This window comes from Thamnophis sirtalis, unplaced genomic scaffold (genome assembly GCF_051295495.1).
Source record: "Thamnophis sirtalis isolate CommonGarterSnake01/CBP01778 unplaced genomic scaffold, rThaSir2_p1.2 scaffold_8, whole genome shotgun sequence".
Taxonomy (NCBI): domain Eukaryota; kingdom Metazoa; phylum Chordata; class Lepidosauria; order Squamata; family Natricidae; genus Thamnophis; species Thamnophis sirtalis.
In genome coordinates, this window is record NW_028261388.1 from 53,773,452 (window position 1) to 53,793,534 (window position 20,083).

Consider the following 20,083-nt stretch of genomic DNA (forward strand, 5'->3'; position numbering starts at 1 on the left):
ATAACTGTAATACTGGGCTCAATCATGTTCATAAGTTGAGTACTACCTGTACAAATATTATGTTCATCAACTGGGAGTGCAAATGAGGTACAGCTTTAATGGTGGTAGCCTGGTAATTAATTTACTATGGAACAAAAGTGTTTCCCAAGTTATAGCTTTGAAAAGACAACAGAAGATTTTGCCTTATCCCCATTGTAGTATGGCACCAAATTTATAATCAAAGCACTCTGGAATGATTTCTGTTTGTCAAACAAGAACTTAGCAGATATGATACGGTATTACGCTACTCTACTTAATCTAGAGGTCCATAATCTTTTTTCAAATTAAAAGATACATGACATTTTTCAGTGCTGCATCAGGGGTCCAATCCCCAAGAGAAAGAGGTGGATAGTACTAAAATAAACATGAATTGTCAGTTAGTATGACTTTTTCCCTAAATATTTAATATTGCCCCACTTTTGCTGCATAACAATTTGGGTAGAAACCTTGAGAGACGTTTTAGGACTGCTGGAGTTATGTCCGTATGTTATATTCCAAGTGCATTCTTAGCATATGTCTATACGTAGATGATGATGATTTTTTTTAGAATATCTTGACTCCAGAATGACTTTGACTAACTTATGTTGAAAAATAGAAAATTAATTAAAAAAAGCAGCAAAGTGTCCCAGCAAACACATTATATACCATACCATTTGTTTAAACAACCAGAGCTCCACAAGATTCCTGCCACTAGGCATGGGAGACCAAGTACTTTCAGCCACTTTGGGACTGGATCTGGAACTGATCTCACAATATTGGCTGGTTTGAGAAGCTGTGTCAAATTATTCTGCTGTGCTCTAGTTTATTTAAAACCAGCAGTGTTTTCTCTGAACTGTAGTAAATTTGATAAGCTTGTGGGTAGTCTACTTCCCCCCCCGTACATTCCCCTACTAACCCATTCACAGGACTTTTGCCTCACTTCTCACAGGACTTTTGCCCCACCTATTCCAGGACTCAAGCTGGCTATTTCTTCTGGGCACTTACACACATAAAGGCTCAGATTCTCCTTTTGAAGCCTAATTGCGCCATAATTTTAAAGTATCTCCTCCATTTGATAGGCATTGAAAATTGCAACCAAGATTAGAAGGTTGCCAACTTGAAAAAACGTTGACATTCTTATCATTCTATTTCTCACACCACAAAATATTTTAGATGCAAGACGGGATGGTAATTTGGCAGTTGGAAAACCTTTCTGTGTTTTAGCAAATACACAAATACATGAACTAGATAATATGGAGGTATGGATATTTGTTTTGTTTCTGTGTAGAGTAGGGCTAAGAAGAATAGTGATAGCTCATGAGTCAAGTAACTGGTTGATATGCAAAACACTCTCCCTATTACTGATAGTTTTCTGTACTTCAAGGTCAGCAAAAGTGAGGAACACTGAAGGAAGGGTTAAACTTTTTATGGTAGTTATGTACATTTGTAAATGAAATGGGTCTGCTCACTAGCATCTGTACAATATTTGAATTTGTGATTATCTTCAGGATATTTATACTATAGATAATCCTTGGCTTACAATATCAATTGGGGCTGGAATTGCTGCTGTTAAGCAATGTAGTTGTAAAGTTCAATGTCACCTGACTGCATCACTTGCAATGGCAATGCTAGCAATCTCAGTTGCCCTCCTTGAACAAAGACCATGGGGGCGGTTAAGCAAGGAACCATATGTCTGCAACTTCTGACTTCATGATGATTTTCCCATTGACGTTGTAGGAAACTGATAGGGAAATTGTAGCTGGAAATTGAAATCACATAGCCATAACTAACTGCTATGTCAGTCATAACTCGACATCAAGCACCTAGATTGTGATCACATAACCAAGAGGATGCTGTAACAGCCAGAACTACAAGAATCCTTCATAAGCATTATTCATTCACTGCCGGTATAATTTTTAATGGTTGTAACCCAAAGGCTACCTGTAACAAGAACTCATATCATCTCCCTTATTTTATTTGACTACATTATTTTATTAAATAGTAATGAAGAGAAATAATAGGTATTGTCAAGCCCCTAGGCAAGATTAAGAAAAAGACTAAACATAATTTTGAATAAGGTATTTTTAACATTACCATTTAACATTGGGGTGTCCTGGAAACTCCAAGAAAAAATTTCAATTCTCATCTATAGTGAGACTGAGTCTCTTTGAATGACTTGAAATGCTTCTTCTTAGTTTTCTTGCTACTAGGGTAGTTTCCATTTACAAAATAAGCTGCTAACAAACTCCTCTTCTACCTTTTGATTATGCTTATCCTGCCTCCATTACTTTTCCAACCTCCCTAGAATCTGTCACAGCTGCAATACTAACAAAATGAACATTGCATAATAAATGCACAATAATTATTTGAATTACACCATAATGAGTATTGTTCGAAGAAATACCTTTGGAGTATTTCCAGACAATGGTAGGAACAGGGTAGCCTTCTGCAGAGCAGTTGAGGATCACAGCTTTTCCATAAATCCCATCTTGATCAACTGGCTGAACCACAAATCTGGGGGGAACTAAAAGAAAACAAAGAAAGTAGGATATAATTAGGTTATCACTTTAACTATAATTAGACTACTAACCATGTTTTTTTCTTAATAATTTCTATTGATCCTCAATCAAAACATTGTTTGGCAAATGATATTACAAATATATTTGACAATAAAAAGCCTGATAGTAAGTAAGAACTGCAATACTCAGTGGAATGCATTAATGACCATATTAAATAATATGCCCATACCCGATAGGTCCAGAGGTCTCTGTTATAGCAAGGGAGGAAATCAATGGTGTTTATTATAATTTTCTGTGGTTTCCTAATAAACCTTTTGTACAATTGCTTTTTTAAAATCTAAGAATGCAGCCACCTGCTTGCAGAGCTCTGGCTTTCATCTCCATCTTTCTTTAGTTGTTTACCATAGATATAGCAAGAACATACATCTTAATGTTATACTCTGAGGCATTTAATTCTTCAGAGCATAACATGGTGTAGGACATAGTTATAGTTGAGTTGTTAAAAAAAAGTTAATGTCTCAACAGAATTGTAAATTATAAATAGTTGAATTTACAGTATCCTTAAATACCCATATAGTGACTAATGAACTATAAAGGCTTATGGTAGCCTATTTATAAATGCAGAAAACAATTTTCAAATGCTTTTGTACATAGAGATTGATTCTTTAAAAAGAGAAAAAATTAATATCCTGAAAAGGGAGAATACGGTAGGTTCTTGCTGAACCGATTTTCTGTCTCCATTGAAATTAGGGAAACAATTATGGGTGAACATGAGGAAGATACTTTATTTTTGCAATGGAATTGTTGCACAAATGCAATAAATTAATGGACCAAGACAGCCTTTTTAGAAAGCAACCATTAGTATTTTTTGATTACATGTTCAAATTTAGCATTCTCTTGGACAGAAAGGTTTTGGTGTTCTCATTTTCTCTGGGGTTTCACCGGAAACATTAAAATGAATGTAAAGTAAATGATGCAATTTAGAATGTTTGCTTTTTGTTGTTAAAATACTAGTACCATGTATTGGGGTGCTGCAAATCTAAATTAATAAAAGAAATTTCATTATTCAAAACAAGTCTTATAAAATGTTAGCATAAGTAAGAAGTCACTTTTGCTGGTTTAAGAAAACTCTTTGTTATAAATTGTCATGAGCAAGCTATAAGAAATTTGGCTGATCTCAAAAACTGAGCAGAGTTGGATCTGGTTTATATTAAAATGAGACACCACCAAGAAAAAAATAGAGCACTGGGTTTCCAAAGGCAGCAATTGGAATACTTCTTCAATGTTACCAAAGATGACATGGAGAATTTGACCCTGTTGTTAGTTCCTCTAACCCCCATACCTTTTACCTTAAGCTGTCTACCGTGGACCTTACGCATTTCTTAAGAGGTCCCTAAGGGGGCATGCATAAGCGCACCAGCATACTTACCATCACTGTCCTACTGTCCCAGTTATATGGACTATTTTTATGTTTTTATGGCTATGTTTTGCTTATTTATATCCATTTATTTGTGCCGTTTTTTTCATGTGTTTTCATACTTGTTTGTTGACAAAGAAAGAAAGAGAGAGAGAGAGAAGGAAGGAAGGAAGGAAGGAAGGAAGGAAGGAAAGAAAGAAAGAAAGAAAGAAAGAAAGAAAGAAAGAAAGAAAGAAAGAGAAAGAAAGGATATCTTAAGCTCAACTTGTGGTGGCCACATGACTGAAGGAAAAAGTCTGGCTGAGCTTCAGGGATATGGAAAGTGCTTGGGAGGAGGCATGGGCTTGTTTTCCATGTCTTCTTCTCTAACAAGCATTTTATACTTGTAGATTGCCTCTTAAATACTTGTATATTTTCTTAGGACCATGCAGTCACTATACCATGCACAATTTCTTTAAAGAGATGTCAACATCTGCTCCAAGGCACTTCTCCAGCTTTGAATCTGAAGCACAGTACACCCCTATTAAACTTGAAGGATACTCTCTGGGACAAAAGGAATACCTCTCCCATTTCTTCCTTTTTGGAAAGGATGTATTTTTTCCCATGAAACATCATTCCAGTATATTTTATTCTCACAGAAAAGTTTTTCAGCCATGTAACAAGCAAACTCTTACAAGTTTCATGGTTTATCTGCAGCCCGCTGCCTAGTTCAACGATTGTTCTTTGCTTCTACTTCAAATAAAAAAGCCTATAATTTGAGATCAGAGTACTTTAAAATACCACTTGGATTTTTTGGATTTTTAACAAGGAAAGGAGATGGTGACAGCACAAATATATATATATAAAAATCTGGGCAAATCTTACACCCAGATCAACAATGCTCATTTCCTTCATCTCATACCCCTCCCTATGACTCATTGACCAATCAGAACTGTTTTGGGAGCAAGGGCTCTTTGACACAGAATTGCTGGCCTTCCACAGCTGGAAGGCCAGCAATTCTGTGTCAAAGAGCCCTTGCTATTTGCCATTGATGTCTTTTAATTCATATCCCATGTCAAAATGGGATGGGGAAGGCTGTGCTATCATAGATTCATTGGGATTGCCAATGGGAACTTGAGCAGATCCTTGCCCTTGATTGTGTTATTGCCAGCACTGCCATTGAGTCATTGTAGGTTGTCTTTCTGGTAATATTTGTTTAAGGAGAAGCAGGAAAATTTCACTTTCAAACCAGAATAATGAAATATAACTCCTGGCAGTCTAAGTTAAAGAAAGGAGATGACACAGAGGTGGTATCATGAGAACAATCTACCTGATAAAAGTTGTTTTTAACAACATTTTTTAAAGCTATTACTTAAATGATTTCTCAAAATGTAACTACTATTAAAATCACTTTGGTTAACCTTGTCTTTCATAAATGTACACATTTTTGTGTAGACCTCTGAATGCAGGATGGAGTAGTAAACTTAATCCATTCTTTTCCTTTACCTCTACTAAGTCCATTTTAATGGATTGTAGTATTTCACTCCCACTGTATCAGAAACCTCTCTTATTTTTAAATATACCAAGTATATGCTTCATGAATATGGATTAGTCTGCTTCTTCTATTTTGTTTGAATAATTTTGTTCTGTTCTTCCTTTCCCCTTTTACTAAACTTTGGGAATTTGGTTCTAATGACAAATAAATGAAACTATATATTTCACAAGTTTATTTCAGTACTGCTCTTTTAACTGTTTAACATCCTCAAGATTAATGGCCAACTTACTTTTTACATGACATATTTTCCTTACCTTTATAAGAACCTTCAGAACTCTTTGTCAGGCTACCTAGTTCAGACTCAGCAGAAGCTATTTGATGCACCATGGCTGGATAACAATTACTGTTGCAGATACCTCATTGTAAGAAATGTTTGCCTTTATCAATGTAAGAGCATTTGTCCTACCTTATACTCATTGCTACTTCTTTGTTCTGATTTTCTCACCAATTTTTGATTTTGTTGTTTGTTGGCATAAAAGGCATCCTGCTTTGGGAAAATCTAACTCCCAATTTAACTCCTACACTCTGGAATACTTTTCATTAGACATTTAATTATCAGGTAATGTAAAATATCCAAGAGGTATAATAGGAAAAGCTTATTTCCATTATCCATGTTTTAAAAGTAAACATAGGGATAGCCTTATTTAAGTTACATTTCATTTATATATGTAAAATAAATACGCTAAACATTGTATTAATTTATTAGCTCCAGCAATCTATGGTATATAGTAATCCCATGACAACAGATTGTTTAGTTACTTCCCAATAAACAGTAATAGCCTAAGATAAATCTGACACTACTTATTACTTCCATCATTATCTATGCCCTTTTTCCAGTTGCATAAATAAATAAACAAATATAGTACAAAACATTTTTTTAAAAGATATTTTCTTCAAATACATATTTCTCATAAAAAAGACAAAAATATTTTTGGCATCTTATGATTTTATAATGCTATATTTTTATGGTAGTTAAACCCTATTATTTATCTTAATAATTTTTCAAACATTCTCATTTTTACAAAGCTTAAAACATTCCCTAATTATTTCATATCCTATATTAAAATAAATGTTTTTTAAGACCTTCATAGTAAGATTTATTTGAAATTTAGTTCAAAAGGTTTAAGACTACCCATTTGAATGGGTAGTCCTCGACTTATGACCACAATTGAAATAAAAACCTCAGTCTTTAAGCAATATAATCATCAGTGAGTCATCATCAGACCAAACCCAATTTTACAAATCTTTTTTGCTGCCGTTGCTAAGTGAATCTGGCTTCCACATTGATTTTGTTTGTTGGAAGCTGGCTGTGAAGGTCACATGACCTTGGGACACTGCAATTGTTGTAAATACACACCCGTTGCCAAGTGCCTGAATTTCAGTCCGGTGACTGTGGTGATGTTGCTATGGTCGTAAGTGTGAAAACCAGTCATAAGTAACATTTTTCAGCCCTATTACAACTTCAGGCAATTGCTAAATGAATGTTTATAAGTCAAGGACATCTACAGTCCAGACTTCTGTTAATTCATTTCCATTGTGGATTTTAATTTTTTATCTAGAAATGTTGTAAATTGCTCAAGCAAATTCTGCTGCAATAGAGAGAGCAACAATAAATATATGCTATGGCTAGCTATTATCCTCAGTTAGAAGCTTCATAATCATCAGAATATATTCATGACATTTACGTAACAGTCCATGTATTGTATATTTGAGAAAGAAGTTGAATTTAAATAAAGCATACATATGAAAAATTGCATAGGAAAAATGTATTACAGATAGTTATGTTGCTTATGAAAATATGTACAAATGTGTATAACAGCAACTGCATTTTTGTTGATTTATTTAAAATAAATTATTAGTTATGAAAAAGACAGAAGAGCAGGATAATACCTACTGACTGGTAGTGCTAGGAGCCTCTGTCTGGACGCACCTGGATTTGACTCACAGGCTGCCAGCTGAGAAACATCACCTTAGCATCACAGTGATAGGAGACACCTTCTTAGTAGCTGAGCAACTGATATTTCCAAAACATAAGGCAAGACAGTAATAATCCTTTATTGTATCAGAATTATACAGCTTGCTTATCAATTAGCATAATTTGTTATTTAAAATGGACAGGCTCAAAGCTAAAATGCTACAAAATAATTAATCATATTTCAAATTCTTTCAATTCACCCTAAAGATTTTCTATATATTGAAAGTTGCAATTTCCAAGTGTAAGAACAGACATTTCCTGACCATTGATTGCATTCACTTGTAACATGTTCAGACAAAAGAAATGTGCAATTATTATGGTATATGTGAGAAGACAAAAGAGCAATTATTATACACTCCAGTAGCCTTTAGTTCCATCACAACTGGTGTTTGATAGTATTATTGATGATACTATTGCCACCATTATATTTACCTCTAACAATTAATTGGCTTTGGTGCTCCACAGCTGCTGCGTCATTTCTTGCTATACAGGTATAGTTTCCATTGTGCATAAGGGAAAGATTAGAAATCCTTAAGGAGCTGGTGAAGTCAATGTTGTCAATGGTCACCCCAAGACTGGCTGGGATTGGCCTACCGTCCTTCTGCCAGGTGATTGTAATAGGCAAGTCCCCTGAGACCACAACGCATGGAATGAAGACTCGCTGGCCAATAGAGAACCTTGGAAATTCAAAGGGCTGGATAAAAGGTGGCACTGGAACAAAATAGAGCAAATATGTTGGTCAAAAAAGCATGACTATAAAGATTATCAGAAGAAAATATTTCATCTGTAAGACACCTAGCATGCATTAGGGAAAGCCGTAACAAATAATTATTAATTGTCAAATCTTTACCAATAAAGTGCTGGTGTAAGAGCTGAAGCTGGCAATGGAGGAACATAAATTCTCAGGTTAGACACGACTTTTGTATAAACACGTCTCATCTGACCAAGACCTTTAAACAAACTGGTAAGAAACTTACCTTAGAAAGGAAAAAAGCAACACTTTGAGCACTCTACTCTGTGTTAAGGCTTCTTCTTTGTTTGTTGGTTTGTTTCTTTGTTTTTGCCTGCAATAAAAATTCTAATCCAGCTGAGCTGGGGATGAGGGGTTTCTGCCCTATTAAGCTAATTGTTGAATAGGGAGTTCTGTGTACAATAACTAACTGCAAAGTGTTAACTTTTCTGAGTCAAGATTTCAGCTAGGACATTTAGTGATCAATAAGCATGAAGGGCATTGTCTAGAAAAAGTTGATTAAAATCAGGTATAAATCATAGGTGGCTTCTCAATATTGTACACAACATAGTATGAATAGAAGTTTTAGCAATTATTTTTGAGGTCAGAATTTCTATAATCAACCAATGAGGTCCTAAGACCCTCTGAGAGTAAGACTTGCCCCACTGAAGTTATCTGTCTGATGTGACAACAGTAGTTTTTATGTACTTTTCAAAGCTCTCATGACTGGAAATTCATGCTGAGATGGCATGCAACCTGAAATGCCAAGTTACATTTAACATCTCCATTGCGTTTATTTTTGACAGACAATTTTGGGGCGGTTCAGAGAGAAATATATTCAAATACATGTAAGCCAGACCATAATCTATGGTAGGTGCTTATCGCCTTCATTCCCAATTTTACAAGCAGTTTTAAATTACATGCATGTTTTACCTTTTACTGTCACATGTACACTCTGGCTGGTGGACAGTTGGGGCTGAACCAGAACATTGCATGTGTATTCCCCCTCATCCACCTCCTTCTGTACATCTGAGAGCTTCAGTGTTCCATTGTTTTCAAAGGCTACTTGACGATGATTAAAAGGGAGCAAATTAGAATTCTTATACCACTTGATTGAGTAATAAGGGTAACCAATGACACGACAGTGAATGAAGGTATCCCGCCCTGCTATTGCTGTAATATTTTTCATTGGCCGAATGCTGGCTGGTCCTGTAAAGATAAAAGCAAGCTCTTGAAAATAATGTAGAGGTATAATTAGTTAAGAAAATATTGTTTTCTTTTAAATATATAATTCTTTTAGATTCTGAAAACTGCAGCTTACTATAGTTCCCTCCACTCTTTTAACTTCACAGAGCAACATAAGGGGCTCTTCCTACTTGTTTTGCACTTTTCAATTATTCTCTTCCTACAACAGCCTTATTAATTAATGAATTAATTAAACTACACATTTGGATCACTAAACCTTTATGATTAAAATCTGTGTTGAATTACAAATTAAAAGCTAGTGTAATTTCAGTTAATGCCGGATAAGACAAGACAGATAGAAAGAGTGGCCTGACAATTCTAAAATTAGGGTGAATAGTTATATACAACTGTTTCTAACCTGTTGTATTCCAGAGGTTTCAGTTGAAAATTTATATCACCCTCAGTCAGCAGCTCAATGGGTGTGTGTATTCTAAGTGAAGAGGTATGCTCTGTTACATCTGGCAGGATGAGGATTGAATTACAGATATAAACTGCAATATTCTTAACCTGGATACTTACAATGAATGTTAAGGTCTTAAAGGAAAAAAAAGTCACGCAAGCAAAACAAATTCTATAGTAAGTTAAAAATAGCTGAATTGATTAGTATGTACAACATACATTCACAGTATGTTCTGTTCTTATTTTGTATAATGTCAGTGCAATCTGACACACATTTACTCAGAAGTAGGTAAGCCCTCTCAGTGATGCTTACTCTGAGGAAGTTGTCCTTAGCATTATAGTCTTATACCATTATTCCTTTATGGGAGATAGCATTGGAAAAAAATTCTTAGCATTCTATATATAGCAAAGTTCATACATGCATTTATTTTTATTTTACTATATTGAGGTTTATTTTTTATTTTTTTTGGAGGAGCTGATTTGACAAGCACCTCTTACGTTTATTCGAGCCTGGTAGAGGACGACTCCAGCTGAGTTGTTGGCAGTACAACGATATACTCCGCCATCTCGGACCTGAGTACTGGAGATGTTTAGGTAGCTGACTACATTCCCCTCAGAGGTGATGATCTGACTAATACGGTGGTTCCCATCTTTAATTATGGGATTTTCATCCAAAGTCCATGTGATGGTAGGAAGAGGAGTTCCTTTCACGTTGCACATCAAAGATACACCCTCTCCTGGGCTTACCACTTTCTCACTGAAGGCTGAAATTATTTTAGGAGTTCCATCTGTAGAAGGAAAGGTATTTAAGTTAAAAAGAGAAGATACATGAGACAATTTACCACAAAAGGGTAACATCTGTTTGGCTCCTCTGTTTTAAGAAAAAAGAGAAGCGAAATAAATATTAGTTTCAAAAAAATAGCAAAATTAGTTCTCATTTTGACCCATACTTATTGCTTATTTTTCTCTTTGCTATTTCATATGAATATTATTCCTTTTATTCAATTAGGCTAATTATAAATTTACTTCTGGGTTAGAGTAGAGGTAATGAAATAAACTAGGAAGGGAACAGAGATGACTTAAGGTACCAAACTTAACTTAGCAAAATTTAACAAAAGTAGAACTTAGTATATCCTTGACCCATGCACAAGGTCTTAAAGAAGTTATCATATGTCTATAAATCTATATATAACTATGGCAGTTTTTTATCTCAACTATTTCTTAAACTCCTCATTAGCCATCTGTGGGTGACAAGGGCTTTTACTATTAACATTAAATGTGTGCATATGGACGTGCATTTAGCAGTGTTTTCCTGCAAGAAATACGTAGGTGTTTAACAGAATAGCTGGGAGGGATAAGAAGAAGGGGCATCTTTGAGGAATCCTGGAGAAGAGTGAAGTGCGGAAAACATCAGAAAATGTTCCTGTTTTCAGATGGGGACAAAAAAAGAATCTGAAGGACTTGCTAATCATGGTAGCGCTTTGATAGCAAGATCTGTGAAGAACTCTTCTTCATTGTACATGTTTGCTGTTTTCAAATAGCTTAATTTGTATTTATGCACTGAGCTCTAGGCTGGATTTGTTAGGTAAAATGGCCTTTACTTGATGGAGAAATTTCGAAAATCAATGAATCAGTAACATAAAATGAAAATTCCACCCAAACATAACTTATTCAATTCCCAGTAGAACCAAATGTGTGATCATCTTAGAAGAAAATTGTGAGTTCTAACCTCTAACATTAGTCTGAACAGGCATGTTTGTAAATATAAAGGTTACAGTATTCCCTTATTGAATCTAGAAGTCTAGTATGTAACACCTGTATGTAACAACCCAATTAAACACATACCTCTAACCTGTCTGAAGTAAGGGTAGATGACACACCAGCATTTCGGAATTAGTACTGGACTTTGTTATTTTAAAGAAACCCTTGATACATTCCCCTCCTAAGACATTCCAAACAAAAGAATAAAACTCATGTTGACTAGCTCATGAATCCTTTTCTCATGATAGTTATAGCCACATATACTTTATGGGTAGAAAATTGTTATGGGATATGAATAAATTCTAACCATTTGCAAGAGTTTGCTAAAATTCTGCTTGCCTCTATTTATATCACCATATTCATCAGTGTTTTGCTTTGATTTATTATGGAAAAATATCTTCAATTTTTTTTAAAAAAAAAAATCAGAAACTTTGAATTATAAAGTTAACAAAGAATTGATAAATGAATTATTTCATGTTATCTCTTTTAGGTAGCACAATATTTAGGAAGATTTAAAAATAATTCAGGCCTGAGAATGCATAACTCTCATGCCAAATAATTGCTCACAATCTGCAAAAAGGACCTGATTAATGATTGTATATGGGCTACATTTGGTTTCATTGTAGCTATAATTACAATTCAATTCAATTTATTAAATTTGTATGCTGCCCTTTTCCCCCGAAGGGGACTCAGGGCGGCTCACAACTCGAACCGGGGAGGGGAATACAGACAAAAGATTTAAAAAATTTAAAAGATTTAAAAGATTTACAATGAATTAGGACAGACCCATACATTAAAATTTCTTTGTGGATCATTCGAATTACTACTACTACTACCATTACTACTGCTGCTAATAGCTAATGTCCTCAAAATGTTGTACACCATTTTGCTCCAAGGGGAATTGCAGTTTAATTCTATCAAAGCAATCACAACATATATAACAAGTTCAAAGTGTCCTTTATGCATACTCCTTGCATGAAACTCTTGAAAGCTCAGATCTGCAATAACTACTGGATCATTGGAAGTGCTTATACTTTCATTTTCTTTTTTCTGGTTTAAGAGAAGGCTTAGAGATCTTGCCACACTGAAGTGTTTTTCAACTGTGTCATTTAATGAACACCAGAAAAAGGTGGAAAAGCCAGTGCCAGTGTCCTCTATTGCAGCATGATTCACAAGCGATTCCAGAATTCTAATATTTTCTGCATGAAACCTATAAAGGTGTCAACTGGGGCTACAATACTCTGTAACAAACCATTTATTCTAAAAACTCCCAGTTTTTAATCTTATCTGAATAAGTGAGGAAGTGTTTGACCAAAAGGGCTACTTGCCTGAGACTTCCGCTTCTTCTCAAACCCTTCCCACCCTCTCCCTGTGTACTAGCACTGTCACTTCACAGAAGACAAACAGCTACAGGCTTTTTATCCTGAAGGGGAATTGACACACAGCTAATAAATCAGAGAATGTGCTTAGTCTGCTCCTTTGCCCTCCACTTAAAAAAAAAAAATTAGACAAGTGACAGGCTTTTTGCAGATGAAAGCAGACATTATTTTCCCAGGGAGACCTGTGTCTTAAAAATCCCCCCTGCTGTTGTACTCTGATAACCTGCACTCTCTCAGCATCATTAAAGATTATCAATATGCTCTTTAAGGCTTTCTTAGTCATGGGAGATGGTTGCCAAGGTAACTAGGTCCACACAGGTAATCTCCTCTCTTTTCTGTGACTATTCTGAAATTAGCTTTCATGCCATGTTTGCATTATAACCTCATTAGCTCTAAACAAATTTATTATTTTCTTCACAATTATTAGGGAGAACATGGTGTCAGCAATTTTCAGTGATTGTGATGGTTTCAAATAATGCCTGGGATGAAATGTACAGAGCACATGTGGACTTACAGAGTGGACACATTTTGAACAACAGGTAGTTGTTCAAAAACATTACAAATAGCATTCAAGAATTTGCTTCTGAGGGAGAGATACTAATGAATTGCCATGTTATTGTTACCCTGATTTATCAAATTCTGTATAAATACTAGTTGATCTTACTACTAAATAATTATGAACAGCATCTAAGAAGTCACCTGGAGATGAACATAAACACAACAGCTGTTTTGAAAAGGAGTACCTGTGGGAATAATGCTAGGAAGATGATGATTTTCTTTTCAAGATATAATTGAATAGGGGGTAGTAGAAGAAAGCAACCACAATATCTAAATAAGAGAAATTTGGTTGGTACTGACTTTATTGTTAGCTTATCATATTGGCATTAATATTTTACAGTATCCTGTCAACTATTCCATACTACGTTGTCATTCATATATATACCTTATAGAATACAGTTATAATCAGCAGTAAATGGCCAGAGTCAGTAATTCTTCCTATCAGTATATAATTGCTGAATCATGATTTCTTGTATTAGGGAGCTGGCACCAAGCTACTGAGAATCTGCAAGAGATTATTTTGGTCTATTCTGTCATCCCCATCAAAGATCTTGAGATATAAAATTAATGTGAAATAAATAAATGAGCAAACTTGTTTTTCCATATGGTCATTTTCTCAACTATCTCTCCATGTTACCTTGAAAGTTTATCTGACTATTCAAAACAGAACACAAAATAACATAACTAGATCAGCATTTTAAAAATGGTGATCCATGGCCTTTATCCAGACTTCATCCTGGGCAGGTGATACTATCTTAACTAGCTGAACTACTGTTTGTTCCCAAGACATGATCAGTCAAAATGCAATCAGTTCACTTCACTTTTTCAAATGAGAGGGGAAAAAACAAACAAACAAAAATAAACCCAAATACATTTTTATAGAATTCGATGGAATGAAGGCTTCTGACATTTAACCTTAGTTACAAGGTGGTAACATTCAAGTGCCTTATCTTTCACTGGTTTGATTCAACAGCCTGCAACATCTCTGGCAATATAAAAGGAATTCCTCATGATGCAAGACAAGGCAAGAAAGCTACAGAGTAATATAAGTAACCCCTTATGCATGTGCACACCACTGCCCAGTGACACTCAGCTGCCTGGCGGAGGTGGTGCAGGCGCCACATGCTGTGTGTGCATGTGCAATTGGCCTGTTTGCCTCAAAAAGCGATAAGGAACGCAGGCGGATGGGCCAAATGACCCACTGTTCTGGTATGGTAGCCGTTGCTCCCAGCTACTACCAGTATACCTGTACCAGGCTGTACCGCCCAGAACCCACCACTGATACGACGTGGGTAAATAGACATAAAACAACATTGTAAGGATTAGGTGTTCAGCAGAATGGTGGCATGAGACATGTCCCTGTCTCTAGATGTTTTGGCATGCAATGCCCTATTAGTAGCATTCCAAGGAGAGGAGCTGAAACAGTTTATGTCCAGAATGTGAGAATTCTGTAGATATTTTCTCAGTCCTCCTTTTGACCTGCACAATATACAGCTTCTCAAGTAGAAGCCAATGGCCGGTGACTTTGTGGGTGCCCAAAACAAAGATGGCAAGACACCATCAACAAAGATATGCAAGTCACGGCCCTGCGCCATGGAGACGCAGCTGACTGTGCAAAGTGGCATTCAATGATCCAAAAAGCAGATCCTGCACTTGCTGGAATACGAGAAGAAGGAGGAAGAGGAAGAGGAGGAGGAGGAGGAGGAGGAGGAGGAGGAGGAGGAGGAGGAGGAAGAGGAAGAGGAAGAGGAAGAGGAAGATACAGGTCCTCAATGGAAGGCAGGCTGGTTGCAATTGTTTTGTTTTTTTTCCTGCAGCTCTAACTATCCAGTGGCGTCTATACCTGTCCGGTGTAAATAGTTATCAAAGTACAGATGACAGACTCAATAATTCCTCCATAGATTTGTTAAAAAAATTATCAAAAGTAAAAAAAAAAAATCTCAACAACTTGATGTAGAAAAAGAAGTTTCGCTTATAAGGAAATAAGAATTTCAGGAAACTGTAGGCTACAATAATGTAGGCTATACACTGCCACAGTTCAGACACTATTTCAACTCATATCAGCTTTAACATGCTTCAGACATCTCTTAAAAGGCCTTTCCTATGAGTGCTACAATGGTATGTTTTTAATAAATATTTTTGAAATTTATACTTTAAAACTAATTTTATATTTTATTAAAATATATGAACATTATTTCAAGATGTCTTTTGAGAACTGTGAAGAGGACAGACATGGATTAACTTTAAGTGTTTACATACATAAAATAACGACTGACCTTCTAGTACCACTTGAACATAGTCTTGTGCAGACATCTTGTCTTTGCGTACAAAACACTGGTATGCCCCACCATCACTTTTGGACATGCCATCCATAATAAGAGTCTCATGATTGATCCCAATGATTCTCACATTATTGCCAGTATTGATGATTTCTCCATTTCGATACCAGAAGAGTTCATGGTCATCTGTTCCAGACACACTGCAGGACAAGGACACACGACTACCAACGCTGCTCTTAACTTTCCGAGGACTGATGGTGGCTTTTAGGGGCTCTGGAAGAAGACATCAAATTCAGTCTTTTTAATTTGGTTACTGATGAGCAAACCAAAAGAGTAATGTTTAACTCACTGAATACCAATACAGGCTATAAATGATAGAAAGGAATCATTTTTAAAAAACACTTCAAATAGCAATCAGAAAGGGTAGGTCAAATGGAGCAGTAAGATAGAGCCTGGAAAATGGCTGCTCTATTTTCAGTTTGTAGAATCTTCTCCTTTTTATAGCAATAGCAATAGCAGTAGACTTATATACCGCTTCATAGGCCTTTCAGGCCTCTCTAAGCAGTTTACAGAGAGTCAGCATATTGCCCCCAACAATCTGGGTCCTCATTTTACCCACCTCGGAAGGATGGAAGGCTGAGTCAACCCTGAGCCGGTGAGATTTGAACCGCTGACCTGCTGATCTAGCAGTAGCCTGCAGTGCTGCATTTAACCACTGCGCCACCTTGGCTCTGTACATTTTTGCTTATATCATTAGTCATATGTAGAAATATACTCGTGTGCAGTATAGTAATGGTTTTATTTTGAGCATGCTCAGCAGTGTTTCTTGAGTTAGTTTTTTTTACCAGATATCTAAGGGCTTGTTTTAAGCACTTTAGTTGGGAGAAATCTCATGTTTTAAAAGAAGCAAATGTTAATGATCTTATACTCATGCAGATCATCTAAGGATAATTTTGACACTCAAACCTTTGTACCTTCTTAATGAGCTAGCAAGATCTATGAATCTTTGAAACAAATAAACTACCTATCACAAATCCATATTCTTGTTTGGAAATGGAGATAATGAAAGTAGTTGTTTTCTTTATACAGGCAAATGTTCGTTTCTAATAGATAAAACATAGGTGGTATTCTATGAGCATAGAGGTTTTGCACAGTAACTAAAAGTAACTTTACTCATAAATTATTAGAAATACTTTATAAAAATATTATGAGGGCTATTGGAAAAGATTTGTTCTCAACACTATGGCAAACATGTTGACATACATTCTGTATACACATGGGACATGTTCTCAATAACACCAATTAAGGTCTTCTTAATCTATATCATTTTTGTGAGATACGATAGGAAACAAAGAAGACCACTAAGCCCTCCTTAGTTTTGCCTTTAGACAAATTGTGAAGAAAAAAAGCAAATGATATTCTGGTAAAAATTCAGAGTAAATTCTTTAATCAAATGTGCCCTTAAAACAGATAAAATTGGAAGATTATGCTTCAAAAAGGTGATTTCTAAGCAAAATATTCCTGTCAAATACTGAAAGTATTTTTTTATTTTTTCCTTTTTGTCTTTTCAACTTCTTTAATCTTAATATATACTGTATATAAGAAGACTTGAATTCTTAATAGGTTAGTGATGCTTATTCTGGGGAAAGCCTTTAGCCCACATTTTCCTTCTACAATCAAATTATCAATGGTAAAAGGACTTCCAGCTGATGTCTCTGCAATATCAGATGCAGGGAAATGGGTTTCCATATTCCCTGTGCTGAGTTCTCTCTGTTTGTGGGCTCTGAGAGAAGCCAAAGGTGCCTTGTAGGGGTGGCGAAGCTAAGGAGGGTCTCCTGACAGGTCGCAGGAGAGATAGCAACTCTCCTGCTGAACCCCAGGCTTTTTCCCCTTTATGCCATGGCAAGGAGTAGAGGCAGCCTAAACATGGCTGCCACAAAGCTGGGACAGCCGAGAAACACCTAAGAACTGTACTGGTGTGGAGTCAGTGAACAATGTCTGGAACTCAGTGAGAAGAATCCTTTTAATTTAAAACTTAACCCCAAAAGAATATCCAGGAAAAGAGAGGTTCAATGCTATTTTTAAAAGCAGCGATTTAACATTTTGAGAAGAATTTCAAAACTGAAGGAAAAAGAATCAAAGGGAGAAGGCAAAAATCTTTAAAAATACAGAAAATTTGATTTCTAAATTGGACAGACATTGTTTTGGATAGGCATTTCAAAATGCTGGAACTATTTACTTAAAAAATTAACATCACCTTTATATTTTGGATTGTTACCATTAAAATTGGATAAAACTGAATATTGAAATTTGACGTAAGAGTGCCACCTGCTGACAAAAGGGAGGCATAACACATTCTCCAAATCCTAAAATAATCCGAAATTATCCACTAGCAAGAAATGAGTGGAATTTGGAAAGAGATTGTATCGATAACTCAAGAGTATTAAGGATACTTTGACAAGAAGCTACAAGGAGATTATTAATAAAATACAGAGCATAGATGAAGACCTGGAAAATGATACAAAGGACAAAACGCCCAGGAAGAGGAGGAGCCAATTGAAAGAGAAGATAAAAAAACAGAACAGATAAACCAAAAAATAAAATGAGATGACAAGAAGAAGATAAACAACAAAAATAATAATGAATGATGAAACAAGCTGAGGGCAGAGTATTTTAATGGAATTAAAAAAGGAACTGGAGTTGCAGGAAGACTTTTTTGGAAGAGAGATAGGGGCAAGAGTAGATATTTTGAAAATTAGATAATGGAATAGGGCAGAGAAGGGGAAAATGTTTAAAATAATTGGTCAAGAAGTGGAAGCAGATAAAGATCCAAGAGAGGAATATGGGAGGCAAGCTAAGAAACGAATAATTAAAGTTTTAAAGCGGCAAGAAACAATTAATAGAAAGGGAATATTTTTAAATATAACAGTAGCCTAATTAAAAATTAGAATAGGGATGGAAACTAGAGAGAGAGAGATTAATGGAATATACATTTTTATATAATAAGGTGAAGTAATAACAAGAGGGGAAATCAGAACTTGAACGATGGTAGTATTAAGCATGTTTGAATAATATGATGATTGGCAAAAAACTAACATATTGAAATATTGAATAACTAAATAATGAAAGATTATAACTCAACAAAAACATGTGTATTATTACCAGAACTATATAAGCTAGTCAAACTTAGTAAATATGATGAATATTATTTTAATTGACTAAAATGTAAGACACTCAGGAGGTGCCCCACTTTTCACGCATTGATATATTTGTAAAAAAATAAAGAATAAACAACTTGGGGAGGAGGGAAAAAAGGATTCCAGTTGTCACCTTTCAAGTAGATCAGAGCAGAATGGGATTATTTTTTTTTGAGGGGGGGGACTGCCTTGTAGGAGCCAGCAGTGACCAATCCATTGCATTCTATGTTAGTATTTTACCAAGACTATACCAAAGTATTCTGAACTAATATGGGTAAGCAATTCAAATAATTATTTCTAGTATTGCGTGTAAAGCAGAGAGTTTTCCTGAGGATAATAAGGTAGTCTATTTTGGTAATGAGGTATTAAATGAAGACCTGCTAGCTAGTTCTGCTATTTAGTACTTAGTACTAGAAGGCAAATGAGTGCCCTGGGAGTCTGCTGTGTAGGTTCTCCACACAACTCAGAACTAGGAAGTTATAGAAAGTTCTTGGTCATTCAAGGAGCCTATATGTGCAGCATATGCTTTCAAGTTTGACTCCATTAAACAGAATTTTGATTGTATTCTAATAATCTGCAGACACTTACGTTTTACATGCAAACGGCCTATCACTTCAGCTGTACCATAACTGTTCCAGACTTCACACACATAGTTGCCTGAGTCTGATGGACGCGTATTTTCTATCAGAAGGCCTGTCACCATTGGCCGGAACCGGCTGTCAGGTTCCCAGGGAACATTGTCCTTCAGCCAGCGATATTTTGGTGCTGGGTGTCCAGATGCTTTGCAAGGCAGCTCCACTTGCTGTCCTGCCATGGCTTTACGATGTTCAAACCCATCCAGAATAGATGGAGCCGAGTTTGCTGGGTCTGGAAAACAGAGTAGTTACATCTTAGATGTCCAATAGAATTAACTGATTGATCTATATGAACATATAGGAAATCTGTTTTTTTAAATCTGATGCCATCCAGATGCATTGACACTGTAACTCAAATTTCATGTTGGCCATACCCAGCTCATTTGGAAGCCAACAGATTAGTGAATATTGATGTTGATCAATATTTAGTTAGTGCC

At 35.7% G+C, this 20,083-nt stretch overlaps 1 protein-coding gene across 1 annotated transcript in view; it reads right to left on the bottom strand.

Moving 5' to 3' along the window:
• DSCAM (DS cell adhesion molecule) overlaps window positions 1–20,083 on the bottom strand; it is a 370,319-nt gene that overhangs the window by 152,352 nt on the left and 197,884 nt on the right. Inside the window, exons 5-10 of the mRNA XM_087721673.1 lie at window positions 19,600–19,878; window positions 15,812–16,087; window positions 10,329–10,625; window positions 9,127–9,402; window positions 7,896–8,174; window positions 2,423–2,542 (exon numbers count right to left, since the gene is read on the bottom strand). Coding sequence (XP_087577799.1) covers window positions 2,423–2,542; window positions 7,896–8,174; window positions 9,127–9,402; window positions 10,329–10,625; window positions 15,812–16,087; window positions 19,600–19,878 — 1,527 coding nt within the window. The remainder of the gene's footprint in view (window positions 1–2,422; window positions 2,543–7,895; window positions 8,175–9,126; window positions 9,403–10,328; window positions 10,626–15,811; window positions 16,088–19,599; window positions 19,879–20,083) is intronic.